At 50.3% G+C, this 15,421-nt stretch overlaps 6 protein-coding genes across 6 annotated transcripts; 5 read left to right on the forward strand and 1 right to left on the reverse strand.

The window, feature by feature from the left end:
* Window positions 1-353: 353 nt before the first annotated feature.
* Window positions 354-1,859, reverse strand: BO79DRAFT_287559 (uncharacterized protein; the record flags this gene model as incomplete). The annotated part of the gene is made up of 1 exon (XM_025688600.1): window positions 354-1,859. One exon carries the CDS (start codon window positions 1,857-1,859, stop codon window positions 354-356), a length of 1,506 nt encoding a protein of 501 aa, XP_025539907.1.
* A 2,116-nt stretch (window positions 1,860-3,975) lies between these two features.
* On the forward strand, window positions 3,976-5,628 carry BO79DRAFT_237724 (ammonium transporter; the record flags this gene model as incomplete). The annotated part of the gene is made up of 5 exons (XM_025684728.1): window positions 3,976-3,984; window positions 4,055-4,269; window positions 4,327-4,507; window positions 4,554-4,874; window positions 4,930-5,628. 5 exons carry the CDS (start codon window positions 3,976-3,978, stop codon window positions 5,626-5,628), a joined length of 1,425 nt encoding a protein of 474 aa, XP_025539908.1.
* Window positions 5,629-7,148: 1,520 nt separating this feature from the next.
* On the forward strand, window positions 7,149-10,029 carry BO79DRAFT_194956 (putative nucleoside diphosphatase (Ynd1)). Its single transcript, XM_025681092.1, has 4 exons — window positions 7,149-7,500; window positions 7,567-7,601; window positions 7,656-7,776; window positions 7,838-10,029. The coding sequence occupies exons 1-4, from the start codon at window positions 7,491-7,493 to the stop codon at window positions 9,808-9,810; spliced, it is 2,139 nt and encodes a 712-aa protein (XP_025539909.1). The 5' UTR covers window positions 7,149-7,490; the 3' UTR covers window positions 9,811-10,029.
* Window positions 10,030-10,207: 178 nt separating this feature from the next.
* On the forward strand, window positions 10,208-11,455 carry lea1 (U2 snRNP complex subunit LEA1). The gene is made up of 4 exons (XM_025682535.1): window positions 10,208-10,433; window positions 10,524-10,564; window positions 10,642-10,902; window positions 10,979-11,455. Exons 1-4 carry the CDS (start codon window positions 10,355-10,357, stop codon window positions 11,357-11,359), a joined length of 762 nt encoding a protein of 253 aa, XP_025539910.1. The 5' UTR covers window positions 10,208-10,354; the 3' UTR covers window positions 11,360-11,455.
* A 770-nt stretch (window positions 11,456-12,225) lies between these two features.
* Window positions 12,226-13,266, forward strand: BO79DRAFT_287562 (uncharacterized protein). Its single transcript, XM_025688601.1, has 2 exons — window positions 12,226-12,846; window positions 12,946-13,266. Exons 1-2 carry the CDS (start codon window positions 12,312-12,314, stop codon window positions 13,188-13,190), a joined length of 780 nt encoding a protein of 259 aa, XP_025539911.1. The 5' UTR covers window positions 12,226-12,311; the 3' UTR covers window positions 13,191-13,266.
* On the forward strand, window positions 13,267-14,696 carry BO79DRAFT_287563 (uncharacterized protein; the record flags this gene model as incomplete). Its single annotated transcript, XM_025688602.1, has 3 exons — window positions 13,267-13,842; window positions 13,897-14,146; window positions 14,197-14,696. The coding sequence occupies exons 1-3, from the start codon at window positions 13,660-13,662 to the stop codon at window positions 14,694-14,696; spliced, it is 933 nt and encodes a 310-aa protein (XP_025539912.1). The 5' UTR covers window positions 13,267-13,659.
* Between the last annotated feature and the right edge of the window lie 725 nt (window positions 14,697-15,421).

Raw genomic sequence — 15,421 nt, forward strand, 5'->3', positions numbered from 1 at the left:
GAAGAGAAGGGAAGAGGGGGGACTTTGTTTATATATATTTTTTTAGGAAATTGTAATTATTGAAGTCTGCTATTATTCTGGTTTTGTATTTGTTAGGAAGGATTATGTTGAGTAGGGTGTGTTTTCATCGGTTGCGGCTCTGGTTGGTATGCATGCAGATAAGTGACGAGGTTGATGTGGGAATTGGTGGTGATACCTGCTGATTATTAGTCAATAGATGCTTACTACAACTCGAAATATATTTTCGATAAGAGTTCACCAGTGATATTTAAATTAACGCCGAGCAAATTGGTATCTAATACATGATAAATCGCCAACCAAAGTCCCAATAAATACTTGGTATACCTCAAGCATCACACCACATGATAATCCAGTAGTACCTTGTCCCACATCCCCGAGCCGATATCCACATAGCCGTCCAATCCCATCTGCCGGCTTGATCGACGATACCATAAACCAATCTTATGATCATCCGGAAGGATGTTCACATGTATCGAGTCAATGCGGCGTGACTCTGGAACCAGATCTCCCGGCATGAGGCCTTTAGATTCGATATCGATCAATCGTTCTAGGACGAGCACGGCCCCCGGTGTTGTCCAGAGACCTTCTTGTCTCTGACAGCTGCGGAGTAATTGTACTGCTTCTCGCCGGATATACCAGTCGCGACATTTAAAGGCGCAGAAGAAAAGAGGAGGGATGATGCCCATCCCGATGGAGAAGTTGGGTATAGTTGACTGGGCGGGTGTGGAGAGGAGGAGGATTTTGGCGAGCGCCACGGCTCGGCCGAAGTTGAGGTGAAAGGCATCAAAGCGAGTTTCGCTGCCACCGAGGCGCGTTTCTGTCGCGGCCATGATGTAGATGATTTCGCTCCAGAGTTTGAGGACGGTGAGGATGGTGTTGTCGCGGAGGAGTAGGGTGTTGCCGGTGCATGTCATTGAATTGTCGAGTTCGGTGGTCCAGCGTTGAAGCTTATTTAGGATGGCCATGCGTCTGCTGTCTAGGACAGTGCAGTAGCCTGGTGAGGAGGGTTCGGAGGGATTAGGAGTCAGGACAAGTCGGCCTAGTCTGACGAGCAGGCTGCCGGCCTTTTCTAAGCTGTCGGTCGGCTCTTCAAGACTGAGATCGTTGATCTCCATATAGGGGGCGTCGCCGCGGTTGCTATCCACCTCCTCAATGAAGACTTCGTCGGCAAAAGTTGACCATTGTAGTTGTAGACGTGCGAATACTTTCATCAGTATTGCACCTGTGGTAGAATATCCCGGCTTGCCGGTGCTTCTCCATTCCTTAAGAAGTTTGAGACCACCACGCAAGTGACAACAGGCGGATTGCGTATCACCCTGGAGAAACATGAACGAGACGAACAGTACGCAGGTCACGAGTGTTATTTCCATGTTGGAGCTGGATGGAACTCCTCCACCCGCTAGCTGGTGTCGCAGTGAGGATATTGCTTTGACACATTGTTGGAGAGGTAGGCGGCTGTCTATGGTTCCCTGGCCGGTAGTGGTGCGCTCAAAGTTACAGTGGAGGGCACTTAATGCGATGGCAGCGTGGCGGACCGCTGGCTCGGCTTCGGTGACTTGGTGGACTAGACGCAGCCAGAAGTCATCATCAAAGTAACCGGAACATTGAAAAGCTGTATTCCTGCGGAAGAAATCGAGATACCAACGCTCCTGCCGGGTGAGGTCGATTTCATTGGTGTGTAAGATCAGATCCGACACTAAGGACGGCACGCTCACTGTTGAAGATGAGCTACTAGTCGATGACGGCGATGTTGAAGCGAGCCGGAGTTTGGAAGCGCGCGTTCTTCTATCGATGGTTTGCTGGTATCCATCACATATCCGACCAGTGCTGCTGCACATGCGACAGATAGGCCGGGTTTCGTCACATTTCTTATGGCGAATCCTACATGATCCACATTAACGGTGGTCCCCATGCACAAGCAAACAATCAAGGTGCACGGTGACTCCGTACCTACAGGTCCGACAACCCGTACGCACTTTAGTGTGACTGACCCGGGTCCTTTTCTTTGGCGCTGGTTCCTGGACGCCCATGGTTGAAGATGACATGTTGGATCCCGGCCAAGATTCCGCAGCCTATATATGCGAACCGGCTATCCAGCCAGCGAGAATGAAGAGAGACATGGCCAGGGCGATGGTTAAAAAATGGGGAGGAACCAGGATGAGGCAATGAGAGGATGACACTAATGCTTCCTGCTCGCGTTAGTCAGCCACACCCGTTGGGGGCGATTCGACCTGATTGGATCCCTTGGACAAAGAAGATGAGGTTTCTTCCATCGTCTGGGACATTGCAAGACTTGAGTTTCGCCAGGAGGGGCGTGCTTCCGAAGATGCCGGGCAGAACATACTCTCAGCTCAGAGGCAGCTCAGAGGGGATATGTTGACGCCCTTTACCTTGTGGACAATGTGCCTTAATAAATATGGATCTGGTACCTGACCTTGGTGTGCCTTGGTACTAGGTCAATGGAACCAATACAACTTCTACAAAGTAGGTCCGGGTCCCGCACACTCAATCAGCCTGTACTCACGATCGATTAGGAAGGAATCTACGAGGAATACCAATCCAATAAGCTACTAAGAGCATGCTCTCCTCAGAGACAACAATATCAAGCATTGCGGATTACTTGCTGCTGACAGATACGACTGGTCAGGTTACCGGATCCTTTTCCTCGTGTTTTGGGATCCTTCAGATCCTCCCCCTTACTGCGCCGGTGGGTTTCTGCATCCAGGCACAAAGGCCATTGAGTGGTCATCAAATTAACATGAATCAGGCGTTGCAGATCCATATTGTGCCATGATTTCCGCCCCCGCAATACTTCCGGATAATCAACCGCCGTGATCGTCAGTCTTGGCTCATGAGCAACCACCACTTGGATGTAAACCTAAATTCCTCCCTCCAACATATGTGAAGATGAGAGATACAATAGGTGCATGAACGATATAAGCATATTCGTACCGGCTTGTCTGAAAGCTAAAAGCTGGGGCATGTGGCTGCGTGGATAACGCCAACAAGGCTGAAACAGAAGATGGTTGTAGATCACCAGCGCTGCCAACTGACTGGGGATCACGAGATTGTCTCATATCCAGCCCCGATTCCTCACGCCCAACTACTGTCTCTAGCTTGGGCCCGCCTTGGATGGCGTGACTAGCACGTTTTGTGCGGAGTTCCAACGGTATGCAGCACCACTCAGAATCCTGGACATCCTCATCCATCACCTGGTCGTTCAGCCACGAGATCGTATATCATAGCGCTTCAGCTCCTGGCTGGGATGCAGGGCACAAGTGCTAACCATTGGAGCTGAAAAGTCCTACTCATCGTGCTAGTCTTGGAGGAAGCGAGAAGCATCGATATGCCGGGCTGTTATCTCTCGCCAATCACAGGACGGCTTTCGCATGCATGGGCTACATCACATCGCTCTTACCAGCTCAGCCTTCCTGAGATACCCTAAACCCCAGAGGGATGTACGATCCGGGGTTTGCAACGGAGCCAATCAGTCATTGTTGTGATTGCCTTCCTCTTCCCTTATCAATATGGGTTCCCCTGCTTTTGTGATCGTCCACCTTGGCATCTGGGATCAGACTTCTCGATAGCAGCAGAAGGCGACCGCAAGTCATCCAAAACGAAGGTTTCTGTGCGACAAGACCGACTATTTGTATTCGTGTGGGTTCTTGGCTCAGATAACGATCTCTTTTACACTTCGGAATAACCAACCACTTGCAGCTGAAGTTATCTACGGAGTAAGATATCGCATATGCCCCATCTCAGAATGGGTCCAGCCAAGAAACTTTGCAGTCAATGTGCAGGGTGGGAATCCAAATTCAGCTCACTGCCAGTGATCTATTATACTATTTAAGGGAATGGCCCCTCAAGCACACCAGACCCGAAACAGTCTGAGGATAAATGTTGGAAGTCGGCTCATCATAAAGAGATTGCCACCGCTTTGTTTCGTCGCTCATCATGGCTGAAGTGAGTGTTGCCTTGCGACAGCCAGTGGCATTCTCAGACTTGTTTTGCTAATGTGCATGCAATGGAACAGCCAGTCTACAATTCCTCAACGCCGGAGGGTGGTGATCCTACCCAGGTCGACGTGAACGCGCAATACACCGGATTCGAGTACAACTATGTCTATATTACTACCTGCACATTTATTGTCTTCCTTATTTTACCGGGGATTGGGATGCTTTACAGCGGCTTGTCACGGAGAAAATCCGCGCTGGCTCTTCTCTTCCAGGCCTTCATGGTTCTTGCAGTGTCAGTTTGCCAGTCGCGACCTGTTTGTTATTTAGCGCAACGCTAATCATTATATAGATCTACATTTCAATGGTTGTTTTGGGGGTATTCTCTTGCTTATTCAAGAGATGGCGGACCCTTTATCGGTACACTGAAGAACTTTGGCTTAATGGATGTCTTGGTGGCGCCCTCACCTGGCTCCGCAGTCTTACCGGAGGTCGTCTTCTGTCTGTTTCAGCTCCTCTTTTGCGCATGCACAGTGAGTTTGATCAAGTAATACAAAAGCGATGTACTAAGGCCAGCAGGTGATGATTGTCGTTGGAGGTGCCTTTGAACGAGGTGGCATTGTACCTTCATTGATCTTCAGCTTCTTCTGGGCAACCATAGTCTACTGCCCGCTAGCCCGCTGGACATGGAGCAGTAACGGATGGCTCTACAATCTGCCGGCCATTGATTTTGCGGGAGGCGGTCCCGTACACATTGCTTCTGGGTGTACAGCTCTGGCCTATGCGTTGGTTCTGGGCAAGCGTAGGGATCACGGGGACCCTTCAATCCGCAAACCGCACAATACAACATTGGTCTTCCTCGGGACCGTGATGATCTGGACTGGATGGTTGGGATTCAATGTACGTGAGGTCCACTTTTCATTAGTATTCGAGTCTAACAGCAATATGGCGATAGGGAGGCTCGAGTCTTAACGCCAGCATGCGTGCCATGGTTGCTGTATTCAACACCAACACCGCCGGTTGCACAGGTATTCTCGGGTGGGTTCTGGTCGACATGATCCGATACAAAGGAAAGTTCACACTCGTTGGTGCTTGCGAAGGTGCGATTGCTGGCTTGGTCGGGATCACGCCAGCGGCTGGTTGTGTCTCGCTATGGCTCGCAGCATGCATCGGTTTCATCACCGCCATTGTATGCTCCTCCCTCAAAAATGTGAACGAGTGGATTAATGTCGACGAGGGCATGGATGTGTTCAAGCTACACGGCCTTGGTGGGATGGTGGGAGCTTTCCTGACGGGACTGTTTGCAAGCGAAAAGATCTCGGCTTTGGATGGCAGCACACTATCCCCAGGAGCGATCGATGGCAATGGAGTCCAGGTTGGAAAGCAGTTGGCGGAGATCTGCGCCATCTCATCGTATTCCTTCGTGGTGTCCTATCTTATGCTTCTCATCCTAAAGTATATTCCTGGAATGCAGTTGCGAGTGAGTGACGAGGATGAAATGCTGGGACTGGATCGGACTCAGTTCTTCGATGAACAGATCGGAGACTGGTCGATGATGGTGCATGGCTCGGTAAGTCCCACGCTGGTCGGGGTACCCAAAGTATCCTCAACGAGTGTGACGGAGTGCCAGGAAAGAAAGGGGAGCGATCTATAGAATATGTAGAAGCAATCTATGTTGCTTTTGGGATAGATAAATGATAGAGTTCGGTCTGTATGCAGGGAAATGCAACTATAGCACGGTCCGTTAACCCAATTCGGCCTGCGGACGGAGTAGCCAGTCAGGTAGTTATTTTGTTTTAATCCACCGACGCAATGCTTATAATAGTGCCTGCAGGTGCAATGCACGGCCAAGAGGAGGGGTTCAGCGTTGAGTTACGCTTTTACCTGCTGGAGACAAAAGGTCAGGCATCGGGGACGGCACCAGATGATGATGCAGCACACCAATGGCCGCGTCATGCTATACGAGGGTGAACACCAAATGATCTAAAAATATCCGACGATAGCTCTTTCACTTTTCTACGTCCCTTGGAAAAAGGATCTCTCCAGTAGTACAAGATATATCCTATCCTTCCAGTGATCTCCTCGATTATACTCTCCGCACGAGGGAACGAGGACAATAACATGGCCGATATACTTCCAAGAAGTCTTGGCTTCCTTCATAAAGTGGGGTCGATCAAGTGGAGGCGGATTTCAGATTGATTTGATTCCCTGTCACATCATCCATGCCGACCTGCAGATGGATACAGAGTACCAAAAAAGCAGAACTTCATCAGATGCTATGGCAACGCAACGTGACTGAATAACATGTGATAGTTATAAGCCCAGCTGTTGTACAACCATGCTCTAAGTCGGCAGATAGTACTCCGTCATTGGCTCTGCGAAGAGCACAGATAGCTACTCTGTAAGCTACCCTGCATAAATACGATGTTTTGAGGGTGCATGTATTCGCAATCCGACGGATGATCCCCTCGATTGCGTATGTCTTCCCTGCGGAGTAAACTTTCACGCGAATGGCAGGTCATTCACAAAATGTAGTTGGTTGGTGTCGATCTCGGGGTCCAAGGACTCCAGTTCTACCCGCTGGTCTGGCACATCTGTCGTCACCCCAGAACAAACACAACAACTTTGAATCAAGAAGGAGGGAGGAGAGAGAGAATGAGAGGATGGATGGCGGGGGAGGGAATCGCCGACCGAGCATCTCAGCCAATCATTGCAGAGGGATGGCGCAACAAGGCTGGCGAGCTTACGTCAAGCGGGCCGGGGTTGCATTCTTGGCTGGCCCAGACCCTTTTTATCTTCTTTTCTTTCAACTTCTTTTTATTTATTCACAATGGATGCACTCCCATGTTCTGCTTCAGTTTATAATGATGGAAATGTATTGACTGATCTATTGAATCAGTATGCAATAATTACTCTTTATATTTAAATGATCAACGAGATTTTAATATTTCCGCACAGCTAGGTGGACCGGCAGCTCATTTCATCTTTAAATTAATTCCAGCTGGACCCATTCCCAGACGGGATCGCATCTTCCCGACCTTGCCCAATCGGGACTAACGGCAAGCCTTAGGCCAGCAGTTGGTCGCGTCAGCCAGCCGTTCCCGGCGAGAGGCAAGACGAGGCCTTATCTTTTCTTTTTTCCCTCCCCTTCTCCTGCTTGCTACTATCCCCACCCTTTCCTCTCCTCCTTCTCCTTCCCCAGGCCTGCAGTTTGGCTTTGGCTTCATTTTGACTTTGTTGTCGTTATCTTGCTGCTTCTCAGCAAGGCCATTCGTTTGACTTCTTCTCCGTCGTCTCCCGACATACGCTCTTCACCCTCACACTAGACCTTGTAATCAATTGTCCGCATTGTCGTCCCACCTCCCATACTACATACACTTCCAGCCCACGACTTCGCCCCCGTCCCACTCACACACCCATACTAAGCCTTGCACCCTTTCGCGGTTCCACTCAAGTTGTCATGGTTGGCGGTCTTGACTGCAATTAATTCACGGCTATCATTCTCTCAACATCCTCATGGGCAAACGTAAGCACCCGTCGCATAGTCCTTGATTCTCGCTCATATGGAGACTGACGGATATCTGGTTGATAGACCGATATGGAGTCGTTCTGGACGCGGGTTCGTCCGTAAGTAGTACTGCGCCATATATACCTCTGCGCCATCTCTAATCCCGGTGATAGGGAACTCGAGTCCACGTCTATCGCTGGTTGGACAATGCTGTCGCGCGGGAAAAGGGAAAGCATTTGCAGACATTGCCCGAAGTGAAAACGAAAAGCGACTGGACGAAGAAGATACATCCCGGTACGTCTGGTGAATAGCTGCGCTACGTCTCATGGTCAACACTAATGCCTTGGTTTTATAGGAGTGTCGTCGTTTGCCGATAAACCGGAAGAAGTCGGTCCTGAACATCTGGCAGAACTCCTCGAACATGCGAAACAGATCGTTCCCGATGATGCCGTGAAGGATACTCCCATCTTCCTGCTCGCTACTGCGGGCATGCGACTCCTCCCTGACGTACAGCGCAACCTCCTCCTTGAACAGATCTGCTCATATGTTGGTTCGAACTCGGATTTCCTGCTTCCCGACTGCGGAGTCCATATTCAAGTCATTCCGGGTGTCACCGAGGGCTTGTACGGATGGGTCGCCACAAACTATCTGCTGGGAAGTTTCGACTCCCCAGGCACGCATGATCACGGCAAGGGACACCATACGTACGGCTTTCTGGACATGGGTGGTGCTTCTGCGCAGATCGCGTTTGCCCCAAATGCGACTGAGAGCGAGAAGCATGCGAACGATTTGACTCTCCTACGGCTGCGCAATGTCGATGGGTCGACCCAGGAACACAGGGTCTTTGTCACCTCATGGCTCGAATTCGGCGTCCACGAGGCGCGAAGGCGCTATCTGGAATCATTGCAAGCGGCCAGCGCTATTGGAGACGTCAAGGAGCTTCCTGACCCGTGTCTGCCGTCTGGATTGCGCACCACGATCGATGGCAAGCTTCTCGCGGCGGATGACATTGATGGAATGCATCTGCTAGGAACTGGCAAGTTCGATGAGTGTCTGCGACAAACATACCCGTTACTAGACAAAGACGCGCCTTGCCCCGACCAACCCTGTCTCCTGCACGGAATGCATGTTCCGGCTATCGACTTTGACGTCAACCATTTTGTCGGCATCAGCGAGTACTGGCATACGACTCACGAGGCGTTCGAAATGGGTCACAAGGACAAGGCCTACGACTTTGCCACCTACCAGGAGCGTGTGCGATCGTTCTGTTCGCAAGACTGGGCGACCGTGGAAAACGGTCTCGAAGCCCACCAGTGGGGAAAGAAGTTCGATCGGGAATCGGCCTCGGAGATTTGCTTCAAGGCCTCCTGGATCATGAACGTGTTGCATGATGGTATTGGGGTTCCGCGCGTAGGACTAGAGGACATTGCGGGCTCGGGTCATAACGGAACCAAGGAGGTGCTGTCCCACGGCCAAAGCAAAGGCTATTTGGACTCCTTCCAGGCCGTGAACAAGATCGACTCTACCGAAGTCAGTTGGACCCTGGGCAAGATGGTCCTCTATGCCTCGTCTCAGGTTCCCTTGGAAACAGAAGAAGCACTTCCTGTCGGCTTTGGCAGCAATGTTGCCGGCGTTCCGAGCGATTTCCAGTACCCCAGCGTGGAGCTGCTGCCCAGTCCCGAAGGCATCCATGGCACAACGTGGCATGATGCGCTCCTTGAAGGGAGCTCGTCCCGCAGAGCCCCGGGCTTTGTCTTGTTTCTTCTCATCGTGATATTGGTGGCCTTCTTCCTTTGTGGACGAGGCCGTCGTCTGAAAGTCTACCACAAGATCAAGAACGTCTTTGGTTGGGGTGGTCCGTCTCATCCGAACTACCCGAAGCGGAGGAGGATTTTTGGTGGCAAGCTCCCGTTCTTTGGTCCTAGAAGCCCTACTTATGAGCGCGTTCTTGAGGAAGGCGCTCAGGAATTCGATCTCGGTGCGAGCGGATCCAGCCGCAGCTCGTTTGACGGGGGACGTCCGTCTGAAGCCGATGCCGCCAGGTTTACGGCCCCTAAGCGGGCCTCTAGCTGGGGCAGTGGTAATACTACGCCCACCTTCAAATATGCTTTAGACAATTCCTCATCCGGGACTATTGGCCTCGGAATCTCGGCTGGGTCAGGAGCCAACGCGATGGATCGACATGGGCTGGTCGTGAGGACCGAGAGCAGGGATCATCTGGCACCTCTGGCATTGGGACCGACAACCAATGGACGCCGCTCTCGAGCAGGCAGTCCGTCGAGATCCCATCCCAAGTCACCACTTATGACCCCTCTAGCAGACGACTAATGCTGCTGTATGATTATGTTTATGTTGCCAATGTTGCATCACTCTGGCGTTTGGTTCTCTTTCATTCATGACTTGCAGGAGAGATCTGCAAGTCCAGGTCGCTGCTTGAAGCCGGCGTATGACCGCATAATAGTCCTTTGCTTCTTGGTGCCATATTATCAGGGGCGTGCTCCGGAGTACATAGCTACTCTTTACCTTTTATTATACTAGACTATTGATGAGAGTCATAATCAAATACAAACTAAAGAAATAATTTAAAGTGCTCATCTTCATAGTGAAAGCGTAAATCTGTTATAGTGGAACTGCTCACGTGAGCCGCTCTGTGTAGCTGAACAGCGGCTCACCGCCCGGGCAAAATCAGCAGCAGCAGTGAAGATAGTCAAGTTGCGCGACAGAGCTCCGTCTCAATCCCATCATCCCCGCTACTTCAATTGACCTTTTCCTCGATCCACTATTTCCTCTACACCAGTCGCTTCCGCGCGCCTTTCTTCTTCTTTGTGCATGATACCCCAATAGAACCCGTTCTCGAATCCCACCCGCCACCATGCGATTGACCGTCGAACTGATCCAGAATTCCCTGTCGTACATCAACCCGCTCAAAGACCGCGAGCTAGATCTTCGAGGTGCGTTCCAGCCACCAGTCCTGAAAAGAACAGATACTACACTTTTGAGATGAGCTTGATTGATATCGGTTTTGTGTTTGAGTCGTATAGGGCACAAGATACCCGCTATTGAGAACTTGGGTATTGCCAAGGTAAGCACCACCTCCTCTCTCTCCTGGAATTATTTGCGGCATTATGTGTGCGGTATGGAGGTTAACCAAGTGTGTAGGACCAAGATGCGATCGACCTAACAGACAACGATATCACCTCCCTCGGAAACTTCCCCTTCTTCCCTCGTCTCCGCACCCTCCTCCTCGCGCGTAACCGAGTCAAGCAGATCCAGCCGACGATATCATCCTCGGTGCCGAATCTGAGCGCGCTCGTTTTGACGGCGAATAACATGAACGAGTTGGCGGATTTGGATCCGCTTAGGAATTTGGTTCAGTTGACGCATTTGGTGTTGTTGGAGAATCCTGTTACTAGGAAGGAGGTAAGCTTCCCTCTACTCTTCATTTTCTACCGAATCCAAAGCATAATAAAGTCTAATATGAATGGTATCGGTATAGCACTACCGCTACTACGTCATCTGGCGCATCCCCAGCGTCCGCTTCCTCGACTACCAGAAAGTGAAAGACGCAGAGCGCGAAAAAGCCACCGAGTTGTTCGGCACAGCTGAGGAGCCGTCCGCGCTGGCGTCCAAGATCATGGGAATCAAGTCTCGCACGTTCGATGTGCCTTCGGGTGCTGGCGGCGCGGATCGTGGAGCGCCCGCGGATAAGGCGGTGCGGGTTAAGTTGACGGAGAAGGAGAGGAAGAGGGTGGAGAAGATGATTCGCGAGGCGAAGAGTTTGCAGGAGATTTCGCGGTTGGAGAAGGAGTTGAATGAGGGGAGGATACCTGGGGGTGCGTTGGATTATGCTGATAGTGATGAGGAGATGCAGACATAGATGCTGAGCATGGGTGCTTTGTTTCTGCCGGGATTGTTTGTGTATTATTGTGGTATATTTATCTGGTTTTAGTGCTGAATGGAGGCACGGTGTTTGGTCAATAAAATTATACCTTTTCCCGACGTTTCTTAAGACGTACGTGTTCCGCTTGCCAAGGTTAGGATAGCGATAAACAGTGACATTATTGATTGCTAGCCGTAACTAAGAACAGGCAAAAGTCATACTACAATTCAAGTTCTTTCTAGTTCCGGCAGTGATAGAGTGATTGGGGAATTTGTTTGAGTTGTAGGAAGTGCTCTTCTCATATTCATCGGAATAGTACTTAGTTCATCACTACTGAGTAAATCAAATTATAGTATCTTCCTCCTTCCAACTTCTACCAGTAACTTAGTCCCAACTATGCCAGTCCATCATCCTCTTCCAAAGCACTACATTGCCAGTATTACTTTATAAAGTACCAGTACTAAATTGAAATGCCTCATTCCACCACTACTTATGCGTATACATTAGTAAATACTACTGTAGTGGTACTTCATATATATGATATACTACCAGCTACTAACACCGCCAAGTTCAAATCCATGGATACATTTTCACATTCCATGTACAGCAAAATAAGCAGTATTTGGCAAACAAAATATCAGAAGAATAATTACTTTACCTCTGCTACTACTGAGACTCAATCACCAATTAATTATCCATCTTATTATCTCTATATCCAACACTAAATACTACTTACCAATTCCCAACCCAACCAACCAACCAATAGATCAGATAAGATAACAGCACGTGCCGCTATCAACACACCACCTAACGTCATGCAATAGCTCCTCCTCCATCATCTAGCTCCCCTCCCATCCCACTTACTCACTCACTCATTCACAACACCACCATCAACCCAATCCAATCCAATCCCACCAACATCACCCAACCTAATCTCACCCAAGACAAAATGCCCAAACCAGCCCCCTACCTCCCCCTCCTAACAACCCACCTAACCTCCTCCCCCACCTCCACCTCCATAACCCTCACCACGCTCTCCCTCCCCCCTCTCTCACCAACACCCCTCCCCCGCTCCCGCACCGTCGAATTCCGGGGTTTCTTCCCAACCCTCAATCTCCACCCCACGGCCATCCAATCCATCAAAGACCAACACATAGGTCTAAACCCCGATATCTACGAGTCGGAGATGCTCGCCCTCACGACGGATAAGCGGATGGAGAAGGTGAAGGAATTGGAGAGCTCCGGGGGTGTGGTCGAAGCGGTGTTTTGGTTGAGGGAGGTGGGGAATATGTGGAGGGTTAGGGGGAGGGCATGTATTGTTGGGAATCCTCGGGGGGATGGGCATGAGGAGGAGAGGGTGGGGAGGGGGTTCGTTGAGAAGGGGTTGAGGAAGGTTAGGGAGGATAGGGAGGAGGAAGGGGAAGGGTGGAGTTGGGAGAGGCAGGTTGATATGTATTTTGCGAATCATTCGCCGGGGATGAGAGGTACGATTCTTTTCCATTTTCTTTCTTTTTGTCTATGTGTTTTGGAGGGAGGTATGGGGTGGGATAAGGTGTATGGGTGCTGATGGGTGGTGACTGTAGGGACTTTTAAGAATCCACCTCCTGGTACACCCAGGAATCAGGATCCCGGACATCCGGAGTTGAAGCTAGGGCAGAAGGTGGAGGATCTCAAGGATAAGGTTGCGAGGGAGAATTTCAGGGTTGTGGTGATTCGGCCGGAGGAGGTCGAGAGGTTGGATGTTAATGATCCTTCGAATCCGATTAGGACGAGGTGGACGGCTGTGAGGGATGGGGAGGAGTGGGAGGAGGTGGATTTGTGGCCTTGATTTTGATACGTAGTGTTATTCCTTGTTGTTGGATTTAGGTGCTATTTTTGTTGGGATGATAAAAGTGATGGATGAGGTTCATTGTAGATTAAATTGAAGGTATCTTTGTACGCTGTATTAACAATGAGTAGATTGGAATGTGATAAAGCCTGTAGTCTTTGAATGTAGCGGTGAGATAAACCGAGGCATTATACTGTTTGTCTTTGTTGCTTGTCCGAATAAAGCGGCGCGTTTTGTGGACATTTCCGAAGCGTTGTATCCTGAAACACACAATTAGCACAAAGAAACACCGGCAGCAAGACAACCTCGTTGTGTTTCATGCCGGGATCAATCTATAAATCGGCTATAGCCATCAGACATAATTCTCCACTCTGTCCTACCGTTATAAATCATAGCTAAATCGACTCCCTCCCTGTATCAACATCCTCCGTGGTGTAACCCAGAGACAAACAACCCTCAAACCAACAGAATGTCTTCGTCCACTGAAGGTGGAAGACTCATTTGCCCCGAGTGTCGAGGCTACTGCGACGTCTCAGACAACTGTCCCACGTGTACTGCCGCTGAATCAGTCATACTCAAAGCGGAAATCTCCGACTCGCAGGACGACACTGCTTTGAAGATGGCTCCGTCTGCTGAACATTCCCCCCAGCGGGTGGGTTACCCCGTTGTTAGATTTTGTGGAGAAGCGCTAACGATCGTTTGTTAGGCTAATTCCGAAGCTTCATCTGCCACAGCCAAGGCTCCTTCAGCTACTCCGTCCCCTTCTGCTCCCCAACCACAACCCGCGCAGCCTGCCCCTACTACCCCTCCAAAGAAAGCTTCAAAGGCCACCAAGAAGTCCAAGAAGATGGAATCTTCCAGTGATTCCAATAACAGCCCGAAGGAGAAGTTGACGCCGGCATGTGCTCCGTGCAAGAAAGCAAAGAGACGGTGCGTGCATCGCAGCGTTATTCCAGGTGGGTACTATCAATATTCCGTATGACCTAACGTTGCTAAACTTGCATAGATGCGGAAGGACAAGGAGCTTCCCAGCCCTCCAAGAAGCGCAAGCAGACTGCTGAGGCAGGGGCCAACCCTAAGAGGGCCAAGAAGAATGATGGCGATGTCAGCGGCAACGAAACTGGATCTGAAGAGGGTCAGCGCATCAAGCTCAAGTTTAAGAACGTCGAGTTTAACCCCGAAACAGGTGAATCGACACCAAAGAAACGAGGCAGGCCATCCAAGACATTGCCGGGCAATGCTGAAGTTGAGGCTCTACCTAGTATAGAGGAGGAAGACGAGGAAGAAGAGGTCCCACAGAAGCGAGCGAAGGATAAGAATTATGGCTTTCCAAAGGATAGCCTCGTTGCGGCGTCAAGAGTGACGGCTTTCAAACACTTGGACCAGCAGCTACAAGACAAGATAGCAGACTGCGAGGACAAGTGGAAGGTGGCCAAGGATACCGTCGATGAAATCCGGTATATATTGAATAAATGGATAGCGCTTTGGGAACAAGGAAATGCATGATGGTCGATAAGGAGCATTTCTTTCTGCACCCGTTTCAATCGGACCCGTCATGTGTTATCTGTTGTTTATGGAGTTAACAAGGGCTTCTTGATTATTGCTGGCCTTATTTGATTTTGGCGTTAGGAAGGCAGCTAGTGTCTGGCGTCATGGATTGGTTTGGATGCCAGAGCCTAGCCCGAGGGTTTATTCGGATTAAACAAGCTAGAGACGGGTAAAAACACCTCATGGTCTTAGTACGGGGTATTTTAGTGAAATAATAATGAAATGCATCAACTTATTGCCTGACTTGCCACTGGCGGCGGCCGAGTGGTGTGCAGCGGGACAAACTCGCTGCACTGCTGCAAAGTACGTAGGGCGGGGGAAAACCTCGCAATGCAATCAGCAGACCGGAATGACATGGTAGCCGAGTATCCTGTACACCGAAACCCAGGAATCATAGACGAACAAGTCATCATGCCCAGGACCGTTCTCCAGGATTATCTGGATCACAGCATAACATGTCCGAACAAAGCCAACCATGTTTGATGGCTTCTGTCATCCCACGGCTCCGTGCGGGACGATCGGCGGTCCCGCAGCCCAATCCAACAAGGTGAGCAAGACATGATGGGAGAAATCCTGGGCGGGTCGCGGCCTTGCAGTGGTCGAGGCAGCTGTCAGTCAAGGGCAGAATATCCTGGTTATTTCCGAGAGCTCTGACTCGTCTTGAGATCCCTGTCTGGCCGTGG

Source organism: Aspergillus costaricaensis, assembly GCF_003184835.1.
Source record: "Aspergillus costaricaensis CBS 115574 unplaced genomic scaffold BO79scaffold_15, whole genome shotgun sequence".
NCBI classification, from domain to species: domain Eukaryota; kingdom Fungi; phylum Ascomycota; class Eurotiomycetes; order Eurotiales; family Aspergillaceae; genus Aspergillus; species Aspergillus costaricensis.